We start from the raw sequence: 22981 nt of genomic DNA, 5'->3' as shown, positions 1-22981 counted from the left end.
GCAGCATGGAATAAAGCCAGAGCCATATAAGAAGTGTTCTTAATGATAACATTGATCAAAGCCTTGGCGATACAAGAAGAGTGCTTTATGACAGCATATGGAATAATTTATTAATTTCCTTGATTGTTGTTTCGACAATCGGCAGTCACCTGCTAAGCTTCTTGACTTAAAGCTACGGTCGAAACAGTGAGAGCTGGATTTGAACACGCGACCTCACTGACCATGGGTCCGATAGTCGCAGCGAGCCACCGTTTTAAGTATCTGAGCCATTAAGAACCTCCATTGTATATCAAGTATATACGTTTACCACTGCATTCGTATGACGAGGTAGATAATTTTTAAACCCAAGGAACTCAGATTAGTAATACTCTTACTAACAGGCGCTGAAAAAAAATGAAATTGTCCAAATTATTGCCAAAAAAAAAATCAATGTTAAAAAAATCCGAAACAACAGCCCACACGAGTGCTGTGACAAAACGGGTATTTCTGTTTGAAAGAACACTGTAGGGAAGCGGGGTATTACGACTCAACAGAAATCGACCTCACTTTCATTTTTTCTGTTGTCGGTTTACCGTGAACACACCTGACGCTAAAGTCATCGAAACTATTTGTTTACAGCGCGGAGGGAAACGATTCCAGGAGAGTTACACGAAGATAAAACACTCGGATTTCTTCTTCCGTCGTCGCGGGCTGCGTGTAACATTTACCCCCCATGGTAATCAAATTTGTGCCCAGATGTGTCGGACGGGAAAGAACAAGGACGGGGCGTCAGACAGTGGCTTCTTAAATAGATCAAGGGCCCAAATGAAAAGATGCTTAATTAGAGACAGGTACGCGGACGGTTTTCGTAACCCGTGACGAGGGTCTGTATATAAGGCGGGACCCGGGGGGAGGGGTTGGGTCTGTTTGTCCCGTTATGAAAACTGACAGCTCGTCAGACTGGAGTGTTGACGTTCACATCCCCCAGGGATTACTGTCAGCTGATCTGGCGCACACATACACCCGGTGTCAACATACGGCGATACATTCGCTAATTTCTCCACACATTACCAACCTGTTTGGAGAGAAGTTGAGTTAGAACCCTGCGTCTATGATCCAAAGAACACCAAATATTAATATAATGAAGTTAAACATTACGATTAGCATTGAATCCAGGCACGTCCATGCTGTTGGTCTTCTATCTCATGTTGCAATATGGAGCGACGTCTCCTATAGAATTCCCCCCTATATTTATTGTCTTCATTCCAGCGAAGCCCGGTCGGTAACCTCTATATTTACAGCGTGTGTGCAGCCATAAACACGCAATTTACAACTCGTCGAATACTAGCGGGGATTTCGCTGCCGTTTATCGTCTCAACCCCAAATATTTAGCTGCCGTCAATGTGCAGGCAGAGGGGAGGGTTTGAGTCCACATGGTATCAGCTGCAGAGAGCCCGACGAGCCAGGCCCAGGACAATGGCTCTTTAACGGGGCCCTCTCCGGGGCCTTCCACGCGCCGGTATCAGGGTGGGGCCACGGCTTCAGGCAGGGGCCTCTAGTGTTAGGAAGGTAAATTTACCGGGCGCGAGCAGCCCGATACTGGGCTTGAACATGCACGGGCTAGTGTGAAGCCGTACCCTTCTGGTACCCGGAAACTTCAAACAGCCTTGGTACCCAACGGTGAAATAACCTATTGTAATTAACAGGAAAACGGCTAATCAACAAATTTGACAGGTATAATGGAGATTGGTACTTGGCAGTGACAGAAATTTTTTTCTGTGTACCCGCATGGACGAGTTCTATATACATGCAAACTTCCAGTGCAGGTACAAAGGGTAACTGGTGCATCGTGATCCTGTTGCGTGCAGTCAGTGATGAAAATGTGACTGAGCGTATGGCACGCTTAACAATGTGTTTACGAGGGAAAAAAATCCCTAAAATAAAAAATTATAACTAAAATAAAAAATAAAAAAAACAAAATAAATAATCATAAACTAAAATCCTACAACAAACTGACAAAAACTGTTTGTATTTTGTTTAACCATGGCAATCAGGATGTGACAAAAATACACTTATTCATTTGAAAACGTATCTAAAGACATCATTATCCTGTGATATGGAAGTATCATAAAAGCAAAACAACCTATTCATGCAAATTCAAATTATCAAGCGATCAAATAACTAAATATAAAAATTAAATCATCACATTAAAACACAGTTACCTCATTAAATTGTCTGTGTGGAAAATATGATTTTAGTCCTTGTATTCAAATTTTAATTGTTTAGGAGGTTTCCTCTCCGATCGTAGGGATGGTCCTCTCACCATAATGCTGCCTGGCTTTTAAATTTAATAGCAATATAGATTGCCTTCTGGGTGGCGAACATGTTATAGTTAGGGTATCTTAGGACTGACTAGCTGTATTTTAAGAGCGATTTTATCTTTACATATGGGCTTTACACAACATATACTGTATATATTGTATTAAAACGCTTTCATATCTTGAAAACCATGACTTTCCTGGTAAGCGTAAGGGGAGTCAGGTGTCAGCGTTTCCGGACATGTTCCCAGAATACAAGATCACCCGATTGTCCATGTACACGTCGCAACAAAACACAACCAACGTATATGAAATTTCCCCGAATGAAATTGCTGTTTTTTTTTATCAAGACGATTAGTTGATTAGCTTTTACCTAATTCGGTGACGCCATGGACAGACGAGCAAGGCGAACATTGCGTAGACAGCGCGTTGTGAGAATTGGCTGCCATGCTGCTCGATTAGTTCAGATTAAATACAACCTGAGCGAAGGTGTCGGGTAATTTCACTTTGTCGCGTAAGTACATGTGTCCAAATGTCAAATTCACGCAATCGTAGCGCTTCAAAACACTGTTCATTGCACCATATTTTCATCTTTCTCTATTTCTCTGGCATTTTTTCGATTGCAAATTAGCAACTTCATCGAGGATAAAAAGATATATTTTAGAGAAAAATAAAAGTCATAAAATATTATGGAACACTATGTACCAGACCATGATCTATGGCACACTATCCATCAGACCGTGGACTTTAGAACACCATGTACCAGACCATGATCTATGGCACACTCTCTATCAGACCGTGGACTTTAGAACACTATGTACTAGACCATGAGCTATGGCACACTCTCTATCAGAAGGTGGACTTTAGAACACTATGTACTAGACCATGAGTTATGGCACATTCTTCATCAGACCTCGGACTTTAGAACACTATGTACCAGACCACGAACTACTGCGCACTCTCCATCAGACTGTGGTCTTTGGAACACTATGTACCAGGCCATGATCTATGGCACACTCTCCATCAGACCTAAGAATTTGGAACACTATGTACCAGACCATGATCTATGGCACACTCTCTATCAGACCTAGGACTTTGGAACACTATGAACCAGACCATGAGCTATGGCACACTCTCCATCAGACTGTGGTCTTTTGCTACAGTATATGCATTTACATGAACAGTTAGAATAAAAGCCTGAGTGACGTAAATTGATAAGAGGCCATATTTCATCCGTTACATGTGACCATTTGCCTCTATCACACCGTTATCGCTGCTATGGTTTTACTCTCTATGCTGTAAGTCTTTATTAAACTACATAATTATTTTGGAACTTTATTAGATTCATAGATTATGAACTATATGGGACACTAAATGCCCATCAGTCAATGCACTATGTGAAGATGGCATCAAGTAGGTTATTTAGAACATTGAGTATGAAACGCAAAGCTATGAACCATCTGGACTCGGGGAACTTTGGGAACTCAATGCACGTTTCTCCGGGCATGTCCTTCAGACAGCAGTCCGCACTTTGGTTTGGGGCAATTTTGATGTTAAGACGGAAATTCAATAGCCATTGTTCCAGTTTTTGAAGAAATGCACGGTGAACTAAAGACTTTATCGACAAATCTTTACTTTTTGCAAACACGGCATTTGTAGACATCTAAATCTTCTAGGGAGTCCAAAATGCCATTATGTTTTTTGCCATATCTGACCGGCAAAGTACAGAAGTTCTATGCGTATGATGTCCTTTTTCACAAGTCAAGTAACATTTACATCTATATTAAGAGCACATAGTAACATCCAGATGACGGAACAAACACATATATGTGTCCATGTGTAAAACTGTATGAGCATTGCAAATGAAGATGGTATGTTATGGCATATATATAAACTCTGACCATTAACACGAGCTAATGGTGGATGAGTTCACAGATCGCTGTACATAGCCGAGTCTCTGCGTTATCATATATTTGGTGTGTACCAACTTAGCTCCCGAATGCAGCTGGAAAACTGAGTGGTAATAAAGCAAAAGCTTCTATAAATACCCCGGCGTCTTGCTAATGGAGAATCGTTCTCGCTCCGCACAAGTCTTTTAAAACGTATTTCTAGTGAAAGATCCTGGATCTTTTTATTGGTAACCCTCAAAATGCACACACACATTCTGTTGTTTATATATGTATGTATATATACGTATAATTTGTTAGGGTGAAATTCGTTCCGCACAGGAAACAGAACTGTTATGTCTGCAGTGTGCGTGGTACAAGACATACACTATATACATTCGATTTTGTCCTTTGTTACACCGCGTTTTGGCATTTCGCTGCCAAGCTGATGAGGCACGTTTCATAAAGCGATTTCAAGTCTTAGCCTAAAACTGTGATATAAATTAAATTCTAAAAATTATTATACAATCTATAAAATGTTGACCGCTAGTTCTATGCTAAGGCAGTTTCAGTTCATCTAAGTTTGAGCACCCAGCTTCACATATTTGGTTTTGTAATGGTTTGGGCCCAAAGTGGCGTTTATTGATGTCCACAAACATATCCAACATGTAGCACTGATATATTAGGTTATTATGACGTCATACATATAAGTAAATAAGTAGGCCTACATTGCAATAACTATATGTGGAGTAATATATATTTATTGATTGATGTTTTACGCCGCGCTCAAGAATATTTCACTTATACGACGGCGGCCAGCATTATGGTGGGAGGAAACCGGGCAGAGCCCACAGGAAACCCGCGACGATCCGCGGGTTGCTGCAGACCATACGTAAGGATCGTATTGGTGAGAGGCTCTTGCATGGTCATTGATTGCTAGTTCGCCAGTATGGGCTTATCAATGACAACATATAAACACTTAGTATGAACACAATTACAAACAGGTTTGCTTTGCATATGCATGTAAACTTTCATGTTTCGCAAGTCACAGATGTCCAAAACTTATTTATTTATGTATTTTCAATATACAACTATATATTGTTTGGCTTGTTTGGTGCTTCGACGCATTTTAGATACCCTCAAAATAAGAGATAAACATAGAAGGGCCAAAGTAAATATATTCAAATGCTGCATGCAATTAGCAGAGCATTCGCGCAAATTCACACAGCAAAGCGTTGTGATTTAACATACCATTATATGGACAAATCTCAGTGTGTGTTACGGTAAAAGTCATATATAGGTGGAAAATGTTCATATTCAACCAAAAAGGTGCTCTTGGATTCTTGACAAGGAGATAGACAAGCAAACCTTTTGCCTATAGTTGATCTATACTGTGAAACCTGTGTGCCGTCTTTTGTTCTTGCTAAACGTGTTCGCTATACCTCAATGTTATGTCTGTGAGAATCGCTTCCGCATATCACTGTGCCTTTCTTGAAAATCGCATAAAGGCAATGTAAAAAAAAAAATGAATTTCAAAATAGAGACTGTGACTTTTCTGGGAATATAACTTACCTGCTCTACATTCTGAAACTGCAATCGGGGGCAGCTCTGGATGCACAAACCAGTCCGCCCCCTTCTACATGGCGCTAAAAATTAGGAGAAAGCCATAAACAAACTCACGATAACATTATTTAGCATATGATAACTGTTTAACACTACTGATTAAGACAAGCAGCCTGAATTCAAACAACGCAATTCATTAAGTGTTAATTGCATGCGCCAAGCAATATTTTGCATATTTCGGTAACATTTGGAACGGTAGACTGCTCCTTACGCAAAGTGTACTGTTATAGTACAAACTGCATCACGCATGTTGCTAATGAAACCATGTGTATTATAATAAAAACAATCTTCTATATAAAGAGAGCAAAATAGGCATGATACAGAAAATGTATGTGGCAAAGCAAACTAAGCCACAACAACGACGACAGGCTGCAACTTATTGTATAAAACTGAAAATAACCCTTATATATGTCATGGGTGACTTGAACATATATAATTACGTAAAAGATAATTGTACAGCATGTATATGTAATAGTAAACCCTCAATGCATTCTTTTAGCGGATGTTTAACGAGACTAAGTTCTGAGATGCACAAGCGCTGTATCAAACATGCATTGTTACAGCTGTATCTCGCTAGCAACAAACGTTGTTTCGTTTACACCGTCCATACACAAATTTCTATCTTGTATCTATATATAGATGCTTCTGGGTATACTGATTACCAGCTTACTTAACTTAAAAAAAACAACAACAAACAAAAAACTGTCCTTTTTTGGCCATATATATAGGCCTATGTATATATGGCAAATTTTAATAGAAGTCGTGTAATAAAGTTTTCAGCTAGGCCCATAGCTTTATGCTTTTGGATTTAAATAAGTGAATAATTCACTCCCAAACCATAGTGCTGCATTCAACACTTACAAGGTTGGGGAGTGGCCACACATTCAAAGTGTTGCACGTACAAAAACACTCAACACTTGAATTGTTACAACTGTTGCATGTGACACGTGTTGCGTGGAACACTTTCAAAGAATGGTCACTCCCCAAAGACTTTAAGTGTTAAATGCAGCAATTCAGTTTAAAGGTTCACTCTTTAAACATATGCGCATTGTGCTTCATATATAGCCTAACTACCATAGCAGGTAAATGTATACTGGACTTATATAAGACAGAACTACTTGCATGTTAGGAAAACAGACCAAAGAGTATGTAGATCGCGGAAGCAGACATGTGAAGACGCAAACCGTCCCTGTCTGGTCCATATATATATACACATAAGGCTACACATATATAGGAAATATCACATACGTCTGTTGTGGGGCTCAACCTACAGACAAAACAGTTTAAGAATTCGAAATTATACATGAAAAGACAAATCCGAAGTAATGTACACAAATTCCATGAGTAGGAACAAACAGCAGTGCGATTGATATCGTATTGATTTGTGGCGAGGGTATAGGACATCAGCGTTTGGGGAGGCGAGGGGAGGGGAGAATACTTACCCTGTATACTCGATTCATCTCTGCAGGGGTGATTCTCCCGTTAGTGTTAATCCCCGGACAAACTAACCGTACTCCGCCATCCCTAACTTCTGTTGGCTCTGTGTGCACACGCGGGAGTGCAACTGTAATGCCCTGGTATCACAACACGGAAACAACTGCACTAGAACATTCTTCACTTATATAAATCTGCTTGACGTCGTGATTAATTTGAAGCAAATTCTGTTAAAGCTGAAGTTGAAGAGGCTAATATAGTCTCAGAAAATGCAACCTTTTGGCCGAGGGAATGAGGGTGAGTTTGTAGGACTGGGAAACGAGAGGAGAGAGTATATGTGGAGAGCTGGGGCAGGATGGCATGCTGCCACTGTAACGCTGGCGGGCAAGCCCGAAAACCGGCGGTTACACTCGCCAACTAAACACAAAACTTGGCCAAAAGAAATCTACCTGTTGTATTTATAACAGCCACCAACACAATGGTTGATAAAAAGCAGGGTTGGCCAAGAAAGAAAAAAATGAAACAAAGAGCACGTAGCATTCGAGTGAATTAGGAGAATAAATGTGCACTCGTATAAAAAAGTGAAATATTACATGATACGGCGTAAAACACCAATCAAATAAATAAATAAATAAATATATACCCTCCATCATTATTTATAGCCTAAGGCATGTACTATATACATGTACACGATAAGGGTATAGTTTGCTTCGTAACACCGAATAATTTATTTAATTTATATATTATATTGGTTGGTATTTCACTCAAATACGACAGCAGCCGGCATTATGGTGGGAGGAAATCAAGCAAAGCCTTGAGGACACCCACAACCCTCCGCAGGTTGCTGAAGGACTTTCCCACGTACGACTCGTCAGACACCGACTTCATTAATTGGTGAGAGGTTCCTGTGTCAGTGTGTTCCGCTGTATAGCACGCTAACTACTCGGCCACGGATGTCCCAACACCGAATGATGTAAGGCTCTACAAGTATATACAACAATACCGGCATTAGCCATATATACAACTTATACTGTTCTGGGCCCAAAACTCTGACAGACTACGCATTTATATTCCTTATACAGTAATGGAAAAAAAAAACAAAAATAGACCAAAAATAGAAAATAGACCAAAGTACATGCTACATAGGTTTATAGAATTATGTGTTTCACAAATGCACTCCAAAAATTAATATGTTAGTCTGTTCTCTTAGTGATGCTAGAATGTATTCTTTTATTATAAGATATACTATTCTGTCATATCCAATATAATATCCTGTTAGTCTGATAGAATGGTTATGTTGAATGAATAGAATATGTGTGTTATATTTAACAGATTAAACGGCTGCAATAGCAGAATACATTCTAGCATTACTCAGACAGCAAACTTTCTGTCAAATTTAACAGATTAATTTTTGGAGTTGGGTGCTCCCAAATGTCCAGATATTATATGCATGTATCTAAGTTACAGATAAGTTGATACTGTCGCCGCTATATGCACCGGTACCTCTCAGGGATGCACATTATGTGTATACTGCGTACATAACACATACATTTTTTGGGTGGGGGTTAAGTGGGGGTGGGTGGGGGTCTTTAAGTTTATAATCGTTTAAGAACTTCCTGTGCGTATATATGTATGATATATATGAGCTGGAGACTTATGATTTTGTGAATAGACTGCATGGATATGCCTAATTAGAAAGAAAATATATATGTTAACATCAAATGTATGCAAGGGCTATATACATTTATGATTTGCTTGAAGTTTACGCATGAGCTTCATGCATTGTAACCGCTTTCCCGGATCATGTTTTCTATCTTGATAGAGCCCCGCTTCAAACGTATGTGTAGAATTTCACAAACGTATTATCTATGCGATTAGCCACGTTTCCTTAAAAATATTTTTTGGGAGAAAAGTAAGCATTTTGCAGGACACGGGTTTGTGATAGCGTTGTGTGGATTTACCTGATCTAAGGAGGACACGTCATAAATCGATACAGTTAAGACAGGGGCTAAACCTGAGAGGCCTGAGCCTGAATGTTATGATCGATGCGCAGGTATAGATGGGATACCCCCCCCCCCCCCCCTCTTCCACCTTATAGCCCGTGTGGCCATGGCGTGTGGACCGCGGCCCGAGAGCAACAGATATTTGCATTACTTTGTGTGAGGCGTCCTTAAGTCTCCGCACATTCTTCTGGGGCATACCCTGGTGGGTTTGAGGCAGTCGGGCGCACGCTTCAAAGAGCTGTAGGAAGTCTCATACAAGAAAAAGAATGTCGAAAAACTGCCGATCTGATCTCTACTAAACTCGTGCGTCGAAATTTCATATGCAAATTAAATTCCTTTTTCGCTTCACTGCGATAGACTGTTTTTTCTTTGTTTTTGTTTTTTTTTAATTTTGGATTTTTTTTTCTGTAATTTATTATCCCACATTTCCCTGCGTGTGCATACGGGTAGTCATATGTTGGTCCATTAGCGCTTAAAAGTGTTTACATACGATTAAATCATCAATCGTTTGGGAATATACAAAGCACACGCAGTGTGAATATATGAAGGACATAATTACTGCAAGGTTGCACAAAAATTAAGACTAAAATTTATTTCTTTTCCGCTGCAATGCTTTTCGCCTTGACAATCGAGCATGTCAGTACAAGTTTATGAAATCGACCCTGTCAACACAAGTACCGAAGGACAAACAAAACTCTTGAAGTCTGCCTCTATCTGGAACAAATTGCGACGCGACAAAACCGTCCTTTCATTTAATGAAATCACACGGGTCTCTTGTTACAGCGATTTGAGTAACATGTTCAATTTGTAACGTCCTCTCTGTGTTGGTCTTGGACAGTATCCGAGAAATCAGCTGACTCCAGGCGCAGTGCTTGTAACATGAATGAACGTGGCCAAGCTTGTGGGTGGAGCTACTCGTGGCACACGTCCTTTTTGGCAAACTGCCAACAAAGTATAAAACTTAGATAAAGAAAGCTTATTTTAAATTGCACACAATAGTGTGTATGCAGATAGGAAAGTGTACATTAGACTTCATTTTCCTTTGTTCTGTGTTGTAAATAAATCCACGACAGCCATTGAAATAGTCTTGTGTAATCATGTTCAGTCCATCATAATGCCTGTCAATCAAATCTGTTGAAGTCCCGCCATTTTCACATAGCACCGGGTCTGATTGGCTGATAGCCCGGAGTATTGATACAGCACTTCCATATAGGGCATGAGACAATAACAATAGTGCAGGCATCAAAACACACTACGCCATAGCCTTTTCAAACAGGAGATTTCTGTGGGTCCCAATCTTGGCCCAGGGGTTGCTCTTTTGTGAGAATCGCGTCGTTTGGAGTGTTTCTAAAGTGAACACGACTCTCAGGCGTGTGGATGGCACAAATTACGGGGAGAAAATGACGCGAGAGAAGATAGAATAACTGGAAGCTAACCAGCGATGACCATGGTAAGTTTTCTCGTAGAAATGCCTGCTCGTTTGCTCATTGCAAAAGGATCCTCTTGGCGGTGATGATTTCTAACTTCCAGCTCTTAGATTTGTTTCGAAAATGCAGGAATGTGCTGTGGAACTGAAATTTGCATACGTTTCTAGCAAGTTTCAATGAGTTGATAGTTTACTTGTGTTATAAATGACAGTTCTTTACGTTGGCTGTTGGGTACTAATTTTCAAGATGGCTGCCAAATCGTGTTGTGACGTGCACTTGCAGAAGGCATAGTTGAAAATTTCCTGCACTACGTACAAATTCCAGGACGGGTCATGATTTCCTACTCGAGGCATGGAATGCGTTACCAAGGATTGAACTGTTTCATGGTACTTTGTTTTAATATGTGCTTATTAAAGTGTAGAGCCGGGTCGAATGGGGACGAATACGTCGGGCAAGGGGAGTCTTCCTTGGGTTGAGTATTCGGGATAAATTTCTTGTGTGTGATGCGGTCGTCGCAATACAAGGTGCCCTCGAATTGCCCTCAAACTTTTTGGCGCAGTTTGTAGCATATTCAGGCATAAGATCACGTGGAAATTAAATACACAGACTTTATGATAATACTTGAAAGTTAACTTGCTTGAGCCGGGTCCTTGCGGTAGACAGATCTATTTATAGCTCGACCTTGTCATGGTCCGAAAGCGGGATTTCCCCACCATCATACTCAGTCATAGTTCTTGTGGTGCGTCGAATATGATCATCACATTTAATCTCAAACAATCCAACAGATAAACGTTATTTGAGGTGTTTTGTTACTTAAACACAATGTGATTTTTAATTTTTAAATGTATGACTTTATTGAGAAACTTATATCCATGAACTGTTGAAAAGTTTAAATAATATGCATATCTCAGGTTGTGTTAGTGCCAAAAAAATAAGGGGGTATGTAGGTTAAACCTGTAGGATTTGTCACCCTTGAAGCTTTGGTTGTTCTGTTTTCCTTAAATTGAGCACAATTTTTTTCACATTTGCCAATAACATTTAAATGATCAATTATAATTGATTTATGATAATATTGTATTCCATATGATATGGAATTCCCGAGAACTTGTATCTCTCATAAGCCGTATATACAAAGGTGGGTTTTTCAGCCCTCAATGATGTCTTCATAATGTGGCTAAGAGTTTGGACGCCGATTTAATGTGTATTGAAGGTCCAGTAAGACAATGTCCATTACCTTGTGAGGTAGAAAAAAAGCTTTGTAGTGACATATACATGTAGTCTCATCTTAATACTGATGAAGTTGTTTTGTACACCGGTCATACAGCTTTATAAGAAATTGGATACACACTTTTGCCTAGAGGATACAGTGTTGCAATAATGTTTTTTCACCAAATGTGTAATTTCTTACTCTACAGTTTTCTCTACATGATACAGTTTCTTTGTGCTATTTAAGGCTTTGCCGGAACCAAAAATTTGAGGTCAGTTAAAGGTTTTATGCTCATTTACAGGTTTTGTATCACAGGTGGTTTGTAGTTTTTTGTGTGGTAAAAAAGATTAGATTGATAAGGTTATCTAGCATTGTTTGCAGTGGTCAGCCTGATAAGAAATTTCACAATAGGAAAGAAAAAGCAAACTTTATATTATGCACTCAATAACTGTCTTAGGAAATGTCTACAAAAACGTGCCTGGTGAAAGAAGGGATTAATTATGTGTAATGAAGGTGTTCATTGTTGTGACATTTGGTATGGCAAATAAAATCGGAAGGAAGATCCTTAAAAGGCGCATGAAAAAAGTACATAAATGCATGTAACTGACAGAATAATTCGCAGATCAGTTAGTGTGATGAGGAGTAATTACATTCATCATGTAACTCTAGCTTTTGTGATTGATCATATACTTTCCCCATAGTTCAGAGTATATTCAACTCGAAGTATCGAGGTGTAAAATACATGTGTAAGTAATTGATTAGAATTGTTTCTTGTTGCTTTTCTTCTAGCCAATGCTGATAGAACCATGGTAGATATATGCCCCCTGTAATTGGTTTGCATGGGTCTCATAATGTGACATGTTTGATGGCATTGTGATCTATTTGCAAATAATTAAATATTTGATTACAAAATCTAGATTTTGGTGACCTCGTTCAAGATCACCATTTTTAACACCTGCAAGCAAAGGCGCTCTAGTTTTGCTCTGCCTGAATGTAAATCTGTATTTATCATACAGTATGTAATCCACTGTGGTAAATCTAGATACAGGTAGCTGCGTAATAGCAGTACTCCAGCCTGACTAAAACACCCTTTGTTCTTGTTTCGTGATATTTGCGAGTGTAAACATTATTTGGAATGTTATCTGCCAGTAGTTTATTTGCATTCACCACACATTTGAGTACAGTAAATCTGACAAGATCCATAAATACATGTGCATGCAACCTTTTAGAACGTATTCACGTAAATGCTGCGTCTTGAGCTATACACAATAGTCACATAGCAATATATTTAGAAAAATTCCCAAGACGTGTTGAGAACTTGATGAATGTCAAAAGGTATCACTTCTTTGAGTTCCTTATGGGTAGGGTGAAAGATTAGTCCATGCTGTAGTAAAACCTGCTACGTGAATACTAACTGTTAGGATCGCATTATAATTAATGCCATAGATGTTTTTTTTCCCCTGTAATGCAAAAAACACACTATAATTTATTTATAACACTCCACATCTTGCTATGCTTATAATATCAGCGGTCGTACCTCACCATGCTTTGGAACATGTATGTCCCAGCTGCTTATCAACATAGGCTCATTCTGGGTTGAAACAGCATGATGACCCAGTTATCAGAGAGCCAATGAAAATAGCCGAAATGCCTCGGAGACAAGGAAAATCCATACATATTATTATTTTTGAATGTTTAACTCATGTGATCAAATTTAAAGCTCAATAACAACATTACTGATTCTTGTGAGCGGAACAAGAGAAACTGTGAAGGAGATTACAAGTGAAATTTTAACATTAGTATTAAAAATAAAAGATCTTTTCAGAAAGCTTGTCTGGCTAATGTGACATCATTTAAAAAAGATCAACTTGAACGTGTGCTGACTGCCAATGGAAAGTTAGTGAGCTCCAACGCATTTGTGCCATTGAATACTCAAAGTCAAGACAACAACAACGACATGTGATTAACCTATTCATCCAAAATGTTGGAAGGCTGTACCCTTGTTATGGCATTCATACTAGTCAGCCTCATCAATTTCAAGAGCATAAACTGTCAAGAAGGATGGTAGGGAATTTAGTCAGGGACGTCACCACCATTGTCTTCCTGCTACAAAATATACCGCCAAGTCAAAATATTTGGTCATTTACTTCTTTTAAGAGCTCAAATCGAAAAAAATAACCTTAAATAGAGCTCATTTCATCAGAAAGATGACTTTGCATTTTCCAAATATTTATGAGTTCGGACTGATAAATCATTGTTGATAAAGAGTGACCAAGGCTGCAGGGTTTAACCATCAGCCAATCAGTGTCGATCCTGTATCCCTTTAAGTTATTCATTTTGACAGATTCTGTAAGTTCCCTTGATCTTTTAAAGGTGTTGTAAACTTTGTTTCCAAGTTTACATGTATGATCATATCCAACTTGAAAAGTGTAAGTTTCAGTGCCAAAAATAATATTTTATGACCTTAATTTGTTAGATTTTTGAAAGAATTGTCAGTGCAAATACACCATATATATGTTCAGATGCTATTCATTTATATTACCTTACCAGTGACGATGTACTTGTGATACATGTAGTAATTTAGGACAGTGGAACAGGAAAGGCAGGGGTTTTATCAGTAATAGAAATGGAGGCGTTTATTGGGTACATGAAAGGGAAATGTAAAATGAAGATTATGATTTTAAGGGAAATGAAGATAGTTATGCCAAAACAAAAGTGTTTTTGTGTAAGGCATATTTTATATCTCTTAATAACTACTCTGTTTTATGCATATTCAAAGATTGGCAATTTTCAGAAATGACATCATCCATGAATTTACTCTGAAGGAGTGACCAGCTTAAGCTCTTCTCCACAAAGTTGTTATGACAGCTCTCACTATTGCAGCCACCAACTGCAGGGTACTTAATTTCTGGACTGACTGCTTGGGCCTTAGGAAAACAGTAGTTTGAAACGTTTTTTAGGTTCCATTTCCAAAAATTTATGACCATTGATGGAAAATCTGTATAAACTAAATCATGGGTAATTAAAAGATGTAAAATATGACTCAAAATTTCTTGGCTTAACTTTCATCTTTTGCTTTTACTGTATAATACAACAATGTTTCTTTTAGATTTCCTTTTCATGTATCATTTTAAGCCATTTTTACACCCCAAGAAGAAAGCTCAGCAGCGTTTTGTACATTTATATTACAGGACACATGATGATTCTTTTAGTCTTTAAGTGCAATAATATTGTGATATTCTTTGGCAAGATATCTGTCGAATAAGTGTATACATTACATGTTGAATCAAGAGGTTTTCTCAAGCTAGTGAAATGATGAGGCATATGCACTGTTCATTTTGGGGTTATTTTTTGTGTCTGTATGCTATTGATCAAGCAATGTCTGAGCTATATTTGGTTCACTGTCTGCAGACAGACTTTGCGCCCAAGCTTGTATGTTGTCTTTTGCTGTAGAGCAATGAAAAACAGGATTCTAACAAGAAATAATAAATAGCATTTGTTGGTTCATGCAATTGGCAATTTTGTGGTTATTACATGACATAATTGGTGGTGTTTTTATTGAAATATTTAGATTAATTTGGCTTTTCCTTTAGCCAGCAGACCATTAATGGGTGTTGTAAAGCTACTTTTCCCCACCATTTTATGGTGCAATTGTCTACCATGAAAGATCAAAATCAGTTGAGAGTACAGTGATGACATACTGTATTTCTTATCTTTTGTCTCTAATGTTTATGCATTTTCTGGTACATGCACTGACACAGTTCTAAGATTATGTAGAGCAGAGCAATAAAATAATGCTCCACATAATGTAATATAAAACAATTATATATAAATATCATTAGACAGCCTGTATTACTGCATGTATTCAAGGTTCAGCAGGATGAGTATCACTATATTCAAATGAAATTGCAGACTTTCACAAAACTCACTTAGCTAAGTACGTCTAAGTCCTTAAAAACGATGAGATATGAAGTGCACTTAACTAAGGGCTACTTAACACTTGGTCTTCATGAAACTGACCCCAGGTATTCTTGTACGTGAACAGGTACAACAATCACTCAGCTATCATCGAGCAGCTATGCCTGAGTGACACAGGTTTTACAATTTTTATGCTGTGTCTGTTCTCACTTACTGTAATTTTTCAACATTTTTGAATGATTGCAAGGAGTATATTCCAGCATATTCTGAAGGCGTTATTCTGTGTTGACTGATGAAATTATACTGATTACTGTTTATTTGCATTTCCTGCAGCCCTGAAACTGGCCAATCAAATGTAGTGACTCCCAAATAAAATTTGCATATGCAAAACAGTTTAGAAATTAAGGTATTCATGGATAACACTTTGATGTCGATGTGGTTATCAGTTATGACACCAGCATCAACTTTCATGAAGTTTTGTAAGGAAATATGTATGCATAAATATATGTACGCATGGGTTAAACTGTTAAGTCATTTGCTCAAAAGAAATTCCTTCAAAAATTATCACCTCACATTGAACCCAAGTCATCACCAAGGTAAACTTAGTATCATGCAGGGGCCTCTGTGGCCTCTGTGCTTAGATATCCAGCGCGTCACAATGACCCAGGAGCCTCTCATCAATGTGGTAGCAGTGAGTTCAAGCCCAGCTCATGCTTTCTTCCTCTCTGGCATTATGTGGAAAATTTTACGTGAGGATGGTTGCACGTTTCCCCTGGGTTATGCATGGTTTCCTTCCACCATAATGCTGGGAGCCGTTGTACAAGTGAAATATTCTTGAGTATGGCATGAAACACCAATCAAATAAACGAATACTGTAGTATCATGCAAATATTCATAATTTCAGACATACGAATGACCGCCTGTTGTAATTTATCCATTTTCTTCATTTTTTTTACAGTGATGTAAAAGGACTCATTTTAGACCATTGAATCACATTGGTTGACCTCAATTTTTGCCAAGGTCATCGGTCTGGAAAGCTTGAAATCTCAAACAGTTTGATCCCTGGTACATGGTGTATATGCTGTCTGTTTTGCAACTTTGATGTTGTTTAGAAAGGAAAAGTAAAGGTGGCCTCTGAACCCTTTCTCCTGATATTATTTATAACGTCATAAACTATACCTGTAAATATTTTCAACTCGGCATATTTTGCAAGGTGCTTCTTGTCAGAGTCGAGTTCTTAGTAACATTGACGTAACAGTCCCTCTCTCTGTTCATTTGGGGAGGAACTGCAGTAAGCAGTCGGCTGTTTTTGTCTGTGAGGAAGCTGCTGTAAGCTGACACATTAAACTGTAGGTATGTGGGTTAGACAGGGAAGGTAAGCATTATAGGTAGATGAGGGAGCTACAGCTTCAGGGCTTGATGAGGTAACCAAATCAAGGGTACTGCAAACCTGCGGCCGCTTCAACCAGATTGAAATTGAATGTGATGGCAGTTTAGTGTGGGCTGGCAGGGTGTAGACCTTTGCGTTTTGATGTGAGAGGGGAGGTGGGAATCCCGGTGTCCCGGGGTAGTGACGGTTCAGAGCCAAGCACCCCGCACTGGGGCTGGCTTCACATATCCACTACTACTCCCTGTCACACACTAGATTTTCTACCATATTTCCTGCCTGGTAGAGGGGCAGAGCCCTCCCCAAATTCCTGCCGGCCACCTTGCCTGTCTGGAACTATGTTATTGGTTAGGTTTGGGTTGAGGGATCCAATGAGCAGTAGTCTGGGACTGGCCTCAGACACTCAGAACTTGGCCCAGTGGCTCTGATGAAGATTGCTACATCTCCTCATAGAGTAATAACAGCCAGATATGTAGTCTGCGGACACAAGGTTATACATATATAACCTGTGCTACGTCTTGCTGGTAGATCGGACCGACGGACGGGCATGTCCTTTGTTTCTCTTAGTCGACTTCTGCCTTTGTACAGAATCTGACGGTATCAGTGATGGGTTCGGGACAATGATGTGGCCTGTGGTACTTCATACGGGTACATGAACCATACTAGCTGGAGTGCTAGATGTCCGTCTATCTACACCAATATAAATGGTATTGGCAGTCTCTCAGCCTTGGCCCGATAGCTCAATGGATTGGGGCTACTTCACTCCCTGCGCTAAGGTGGGTACAAAGTCGATAAAGAAACTGGGAAAACACTTACGTATATTTTCGTTATGTTATGGCTGTATCCAGGCAGACATTGCCTGTTTAGTCACAAAATACCCTATTATTTTTCAGGTTTTTCTGTGAAGTTGTATACTGTGTTATTCTTCAAATTTAGCATTGAAAAATCTACAGTATCTGAATGACATGTGGATGAAGTGCATGTAGTGTTGTATTCAAGATATTGGAAAAGAGGCCTTGGTTGAAAAAAAAATCATGATGGAATTTTATGTTTTGAAATTGTATATTTATCGCTTTAAATCTTACAGCTGAAATTACTTCTCCGTCCTTTTTGAAGAAATCACTGATAATTATATTTTATAATTGCATTGTTTTGATTACCACTATCAACAAAACCTACCTAGCAGAAGCCACCACATTTTTCTTTTGGTTTTTTCCTGCAAAAATTTACCAATACAAAAAATAAGAAAGAAATAAATGAGTAGAAACACACAGAAGAAATTTGGATAGGGCTCTATTCTGTGCAAGCTTTGAGGTAGTGTACTTTGTGATAAGTTATAGTCTAAAGTGGACTGATCAACATGTACTACTTTGTCTTTGATTCAGAAGTACCTGTGAATGTAATTCAACATTTGTACAATGTGTTTTTCTACTTATTTACAAGCACGGTAATTCTTCAACCTATTTGCAGCTTTATGAGGTGTTTATTCAAGCATATTCTGAAGACATTATTCTGTGTATAGTGATAAAATTATACTTTTTGTGAAACCCTGAAATTGGCCAACCAGTAAATGTAGTTATGTCTCCAAAATCAAATTTAAAATGTGCATAAATTGCACTGAAAATTGCTCTTTACGAAGGAAAAAGGTTGGAAAGTGCATTTTTAGAGGCAAATAAATGGCCCAAAATATTAGTTTTGAAGCTGAAACTTACAGTTTTTGAGTAGAATACCATTCCATGTTCGAAGCAAATCTCAAAACACGTTTCTGAAATCAACAGATTCCTCAGAATTTGGAAAATGGGCATATTAGTCATGGACGAAATTTATGGTCATTTAGGGCAGTTATATTATGTCTCGCATTACCTTTAACATTCAAGTACCCTGTCCTGAGTTCTAATAGTCAAGTACATGTGAAGAAAGACTGTATGCAAGCTACAGTTCTCGACTATCTCCATTTTTGCGTGGCAGGGTTGTCAGTGTTTTGTTTGGACAAGTTTATACATGTATATGGCAAGATTCTGTATGTTCATACCGGTGCAGTATTAACCAATTACTGTTAGCCATTTGCTTCATGCCCTACTTTCTGCACCTTGTTGGCGAATATTAAATTGAATTTAATGATCCTAGCTGATGTTTATAACAGTATACATGTTTTGTTAACTTTCTTTGTGTTCTAAGAATGGAAAATATATACATATATACTGCTAATATGTATACTTATTCTAATATGTATACTTATTCATGTGTTGGTCTGTAAGCAACCTGCAGATGGTCATGGGTTTCTCCTGGGGCTCTACCCAATTTCCTACCACCATAATGCTGGTCATTTTCGTGTAAGTGAAATATTCTTGAGTACGGCGTAAAACACCAATCAAATAAATAAATAAATATTCATGTGTTAACACACAGGAAAAAAAATGAGAAGAATTATAAGACTACAAAATTGATATTTACAAAGTAAAAACCAAAGCATACATACATACATACAAATTCAATTTGACAGTTACCTACATTAAAAAGAATTCTTCAAAAAGTATCAAATGATTTGTTGGTTTGGTAAGCATGATTTGGGAGGGGAGGGGTGAATCATTTGTTGCATGAATAATTTTTTAATGCACTTAAAAAAATGTGGTGTAAACTCTCATAATTTGTTGAATATAAAGTATATAACAAATATTTCAACATGTATATATGTATTTTCAAGTACAGTGATACAAATCATGCAAAGGACGCGGTTTGAAATCTCAAATGTGAGAAATGAAATATATAATCAAAGTTGAATTCATCATTGAAGCATATTGTTAATATTTCTGTTTATTAAAAGACACATTTTCTGTCATGTTACGATACTTGTGTGAAGGGTAACCATGCATATTTGTGCTTAAATGTTTACCTGCACATTTACATGTTGAAATTATACATTAAAAAAAATATATTAAAAATGCTGTGTATTAATGTATTTCAAGTTGGTTTTCTTAATCTTTAAAGATTCATTTAAATGGTTACTATTTAAAGTGTAGTTGATTTTGACGTTTACTTTATACATGTATGGAGGGCGTCCGTGGCTCATTTGGTTAGCGTGCTGGTGCAGCGTAATGACCCAGAAGCCTCTCACCAATACGGTAGCTTGTGAGCTCCAGGTCCGTTCATACTGGCTTCCTCTCCCACCGTACGTGGGAAGGTCAGCCAGCAACCTGCAGATGGTCGTGGGTTCCCCCTGGGCTCTACCCGGTTTCCTCCCACCATAATGCTGGCCGCCATCGTACAAATGAAATATTCTTGAGTACGGTGTAAAACACCAATCAAATTAATAAATAAATAATACATTTATGAACTCCTCATATTAAGGTTACACTTGATTTTAAAAAACGTAAGATGAGCAAAAATAAATGCATGTGTATCAAAGAATGTTACAATACATATATTGGAACTAATATATTTCGGATTATTTATGTGTATATCCAAATTTAGTGTCAACATGCACATGTAGTATATTTTTGAATTAATATGTGTACATATGTATGCGAAGTATGGTAGTATGAAGTTATTTATTTATTCATTTAATTGGTGTTTTACGCCGTACTCAAGAATATTTCACTTACACAGTGGCGGCCCTCATTATGGTGTGAGGAAACCAGGCAGAGCCCAGGGGAAACCCACAGTCATACGCAGGTTGCTGGCAAGTATGAATTTAGACTATGTTAAATCATACCTACATGTACTTACATACCAGCCATTGTCTTTTCTAGTCAGAATAGTAACTTCTGAGAAATGGTTATAGTTAGTTATAGATATAGTTAAGACCTATTCTGATGTCAGGTGTTCATGCCTTAGTAATACAGGTTGTGACTGTGAAAGACCTGTTGTTTTCTGTATTATGTCTTTAAATGTGTATCGTGTGTATGAAAGATTCAGAGTAACATAACTGATCACATATACTTATACATGCACTTACCATAGTTTAGACCCTTGTAGACGATAAATTGTCTGCATTATGACCAACTGCACACATTCTGCATTAAAATGTGTTAAATTTAAGTGTGTAAAAAGTAAAAAAAGAAGTTTGCAGATCTTCACTGTAATATGAAATCAGGAATATTTAATAAAGTGAATCCAATCATTATTTATAACTCCTTAATGAAAATACATTCCATAAACAAGAATTTCACCACAATATTTCAGAGATCTGTTGATATCATGACAGCTTCATGATTTGAAAAAAAGAATTGAAACCTTTGTTTTGATCAGTTTCACAACTTTATATTCGTTGTAATTTCTGCTTTTTCCCCCCCTACATACATGTAATATTAAAACCTGTGTCATTATTCAGTGTCAAAGTAGGTGCTATTGACTGGTAGTTGGTGGAGCTGCGTATACTTGACAATAAGTCAAGGAAATGGTTGGCTCGATGGTCGCCTGTATGGCTGTCCTATGGCGGTGTAGGGTGAAGTGGTTGTAGCAGCTCAAAGCTTGAAGGCTGGAGTGGACAATTCAAGCTCAGCCGCCTTGGGCCGCCTGTCAAATTTTAATTGGAGAAAAACAGAGGAAAGTTGAAGGTTTTCTCATGAAACTGTACCACTCCTTCTTCCTGTCCCTGCCACGGGTCTCATAATAAGCAGGGGTGAAGCCTTAAATATGCCTCCTACATGTAGTTCATACCCTGGCTTTGGTCACTTGTTAATTAACAGTTGAACCAAAACTGTGACTTTGGTAGTTAACCTTAGGAAAGAAGACATTGTAGTTACGTGCTTTTTGTCAACAAACTCCAACTATACATGAATATTGCCAGTTGTAAATTAAGCATTCTCTTGTGAACTTGAATTTCATGTATTGGTAGACATTTAATATTTCTGTTAGAATGGCTTTTTTTGTAGTTACAGGGAGGAGAATTATCTACTTAATTGATTTGAGCCATTATTCATAACTTGATATGTTGCCTAATGAAAGCATTTCATAGCTCTATGTGTAATTCAGCGTGATTTTGTAAATATCTCTGCATATATGAACTTGTGAAAAGTTTTAGAGCGATATTAAAACACTGATCAGATAATTTTTAAAATATGAAAATATGAAGAAAAAAATAAAGAAAAATGTTACTGATTTATTCAGTTAGACATACATATATGTACGATTTCAACACATTGGTCTTAGAATTTGTTACTGAATTTACACTTGAGTTGAGCACACCTGAACAGAATCTGCACTGTTACTCAGAGCTTTAGGGCACGCTGTCTGTATATATGGCAGTAGCATTTGCATTTGTCAGGATGCATCAATACTGTGTGTGCTCATATACATGACTGTTTGAAGCTTGAAAATCAGATGCGACAAAAATCACATTGCACAAGGAAAATATGTGTATAGAGGCTACCTACACTGTATATCTAAATTATAAGCTCACTTAAGGAAAAGTTGGTCAAGAGGTTCTTCCAAATCTAACCTCACCAACCTGTTGAAATAGTTGATAACCAGTGCTAAGACCTTACAGTAAAGTTGTAGGTAACATGTTTCCAGATTTAGGAATAAATTGTAAAAATTGTATCACTGTGATCTGCTTGTGTGCTATAATAATGTCTACAGTATTCCAGCTAATGATAATAATATCATGTTTCAAGCAGCACATTTTACTTGATTCTCATGGATTCATCCACCTTATAGATCCTCTTTAGAATTTTTTGTACAGTTTTGTCAATTTATCAGAACAACCTAATGTAGAAAATTCCTTTATGTGCTTCTGAAAGTGCATTTTTACATGCATCTACCAAACTTTATGTGAAATGTGTAAGGGGGGGATGATTT

At 38.0% G+C, this 22981-nt stretch overlaps 1 protein-coding gene across 1 annotated transcript in view; it reads left to right on the top strand.

The window, feature by feature from the left end:
* The first annotated feature begins 10511 nt into the window (after positions 1–10511).
* Positions 10512–22981, top strand: part of LOC135471853 (nuclear factor 1 X-type-like) — a 49597-nt gene continuing 37127 nt past the window's right edge. Inside the window, 1 exon segment of the mRNA XM_064751254.1 lies at positions 10512–10693. Coding sequence (XP_064607324.1) covers positions 10685–10693 — 9 coding nt within the window. The 5' untranslated portion in view covers positions 10512–10684.

This window comes from Liolophura sinensis, chromosome 7 (genome assembly GCF_032854445.1).
Source record: "Liolophura sinensis isolate JHLJ2023 chromosome 7, CUHK_Ljap_v2, whole genome shotgun sequence".
In the NCBI taxonomy this organism is placed as follows: domain Eukaryota; kingdom Metazoa; phylum Mollusca; class Polyplacophora; order Chitonida; family Chitonidae; genus Liolophura; species Liolophura sinensis.
This window is presented reverse-complemented; position numbering and strand designations above follow the sequence as displayed.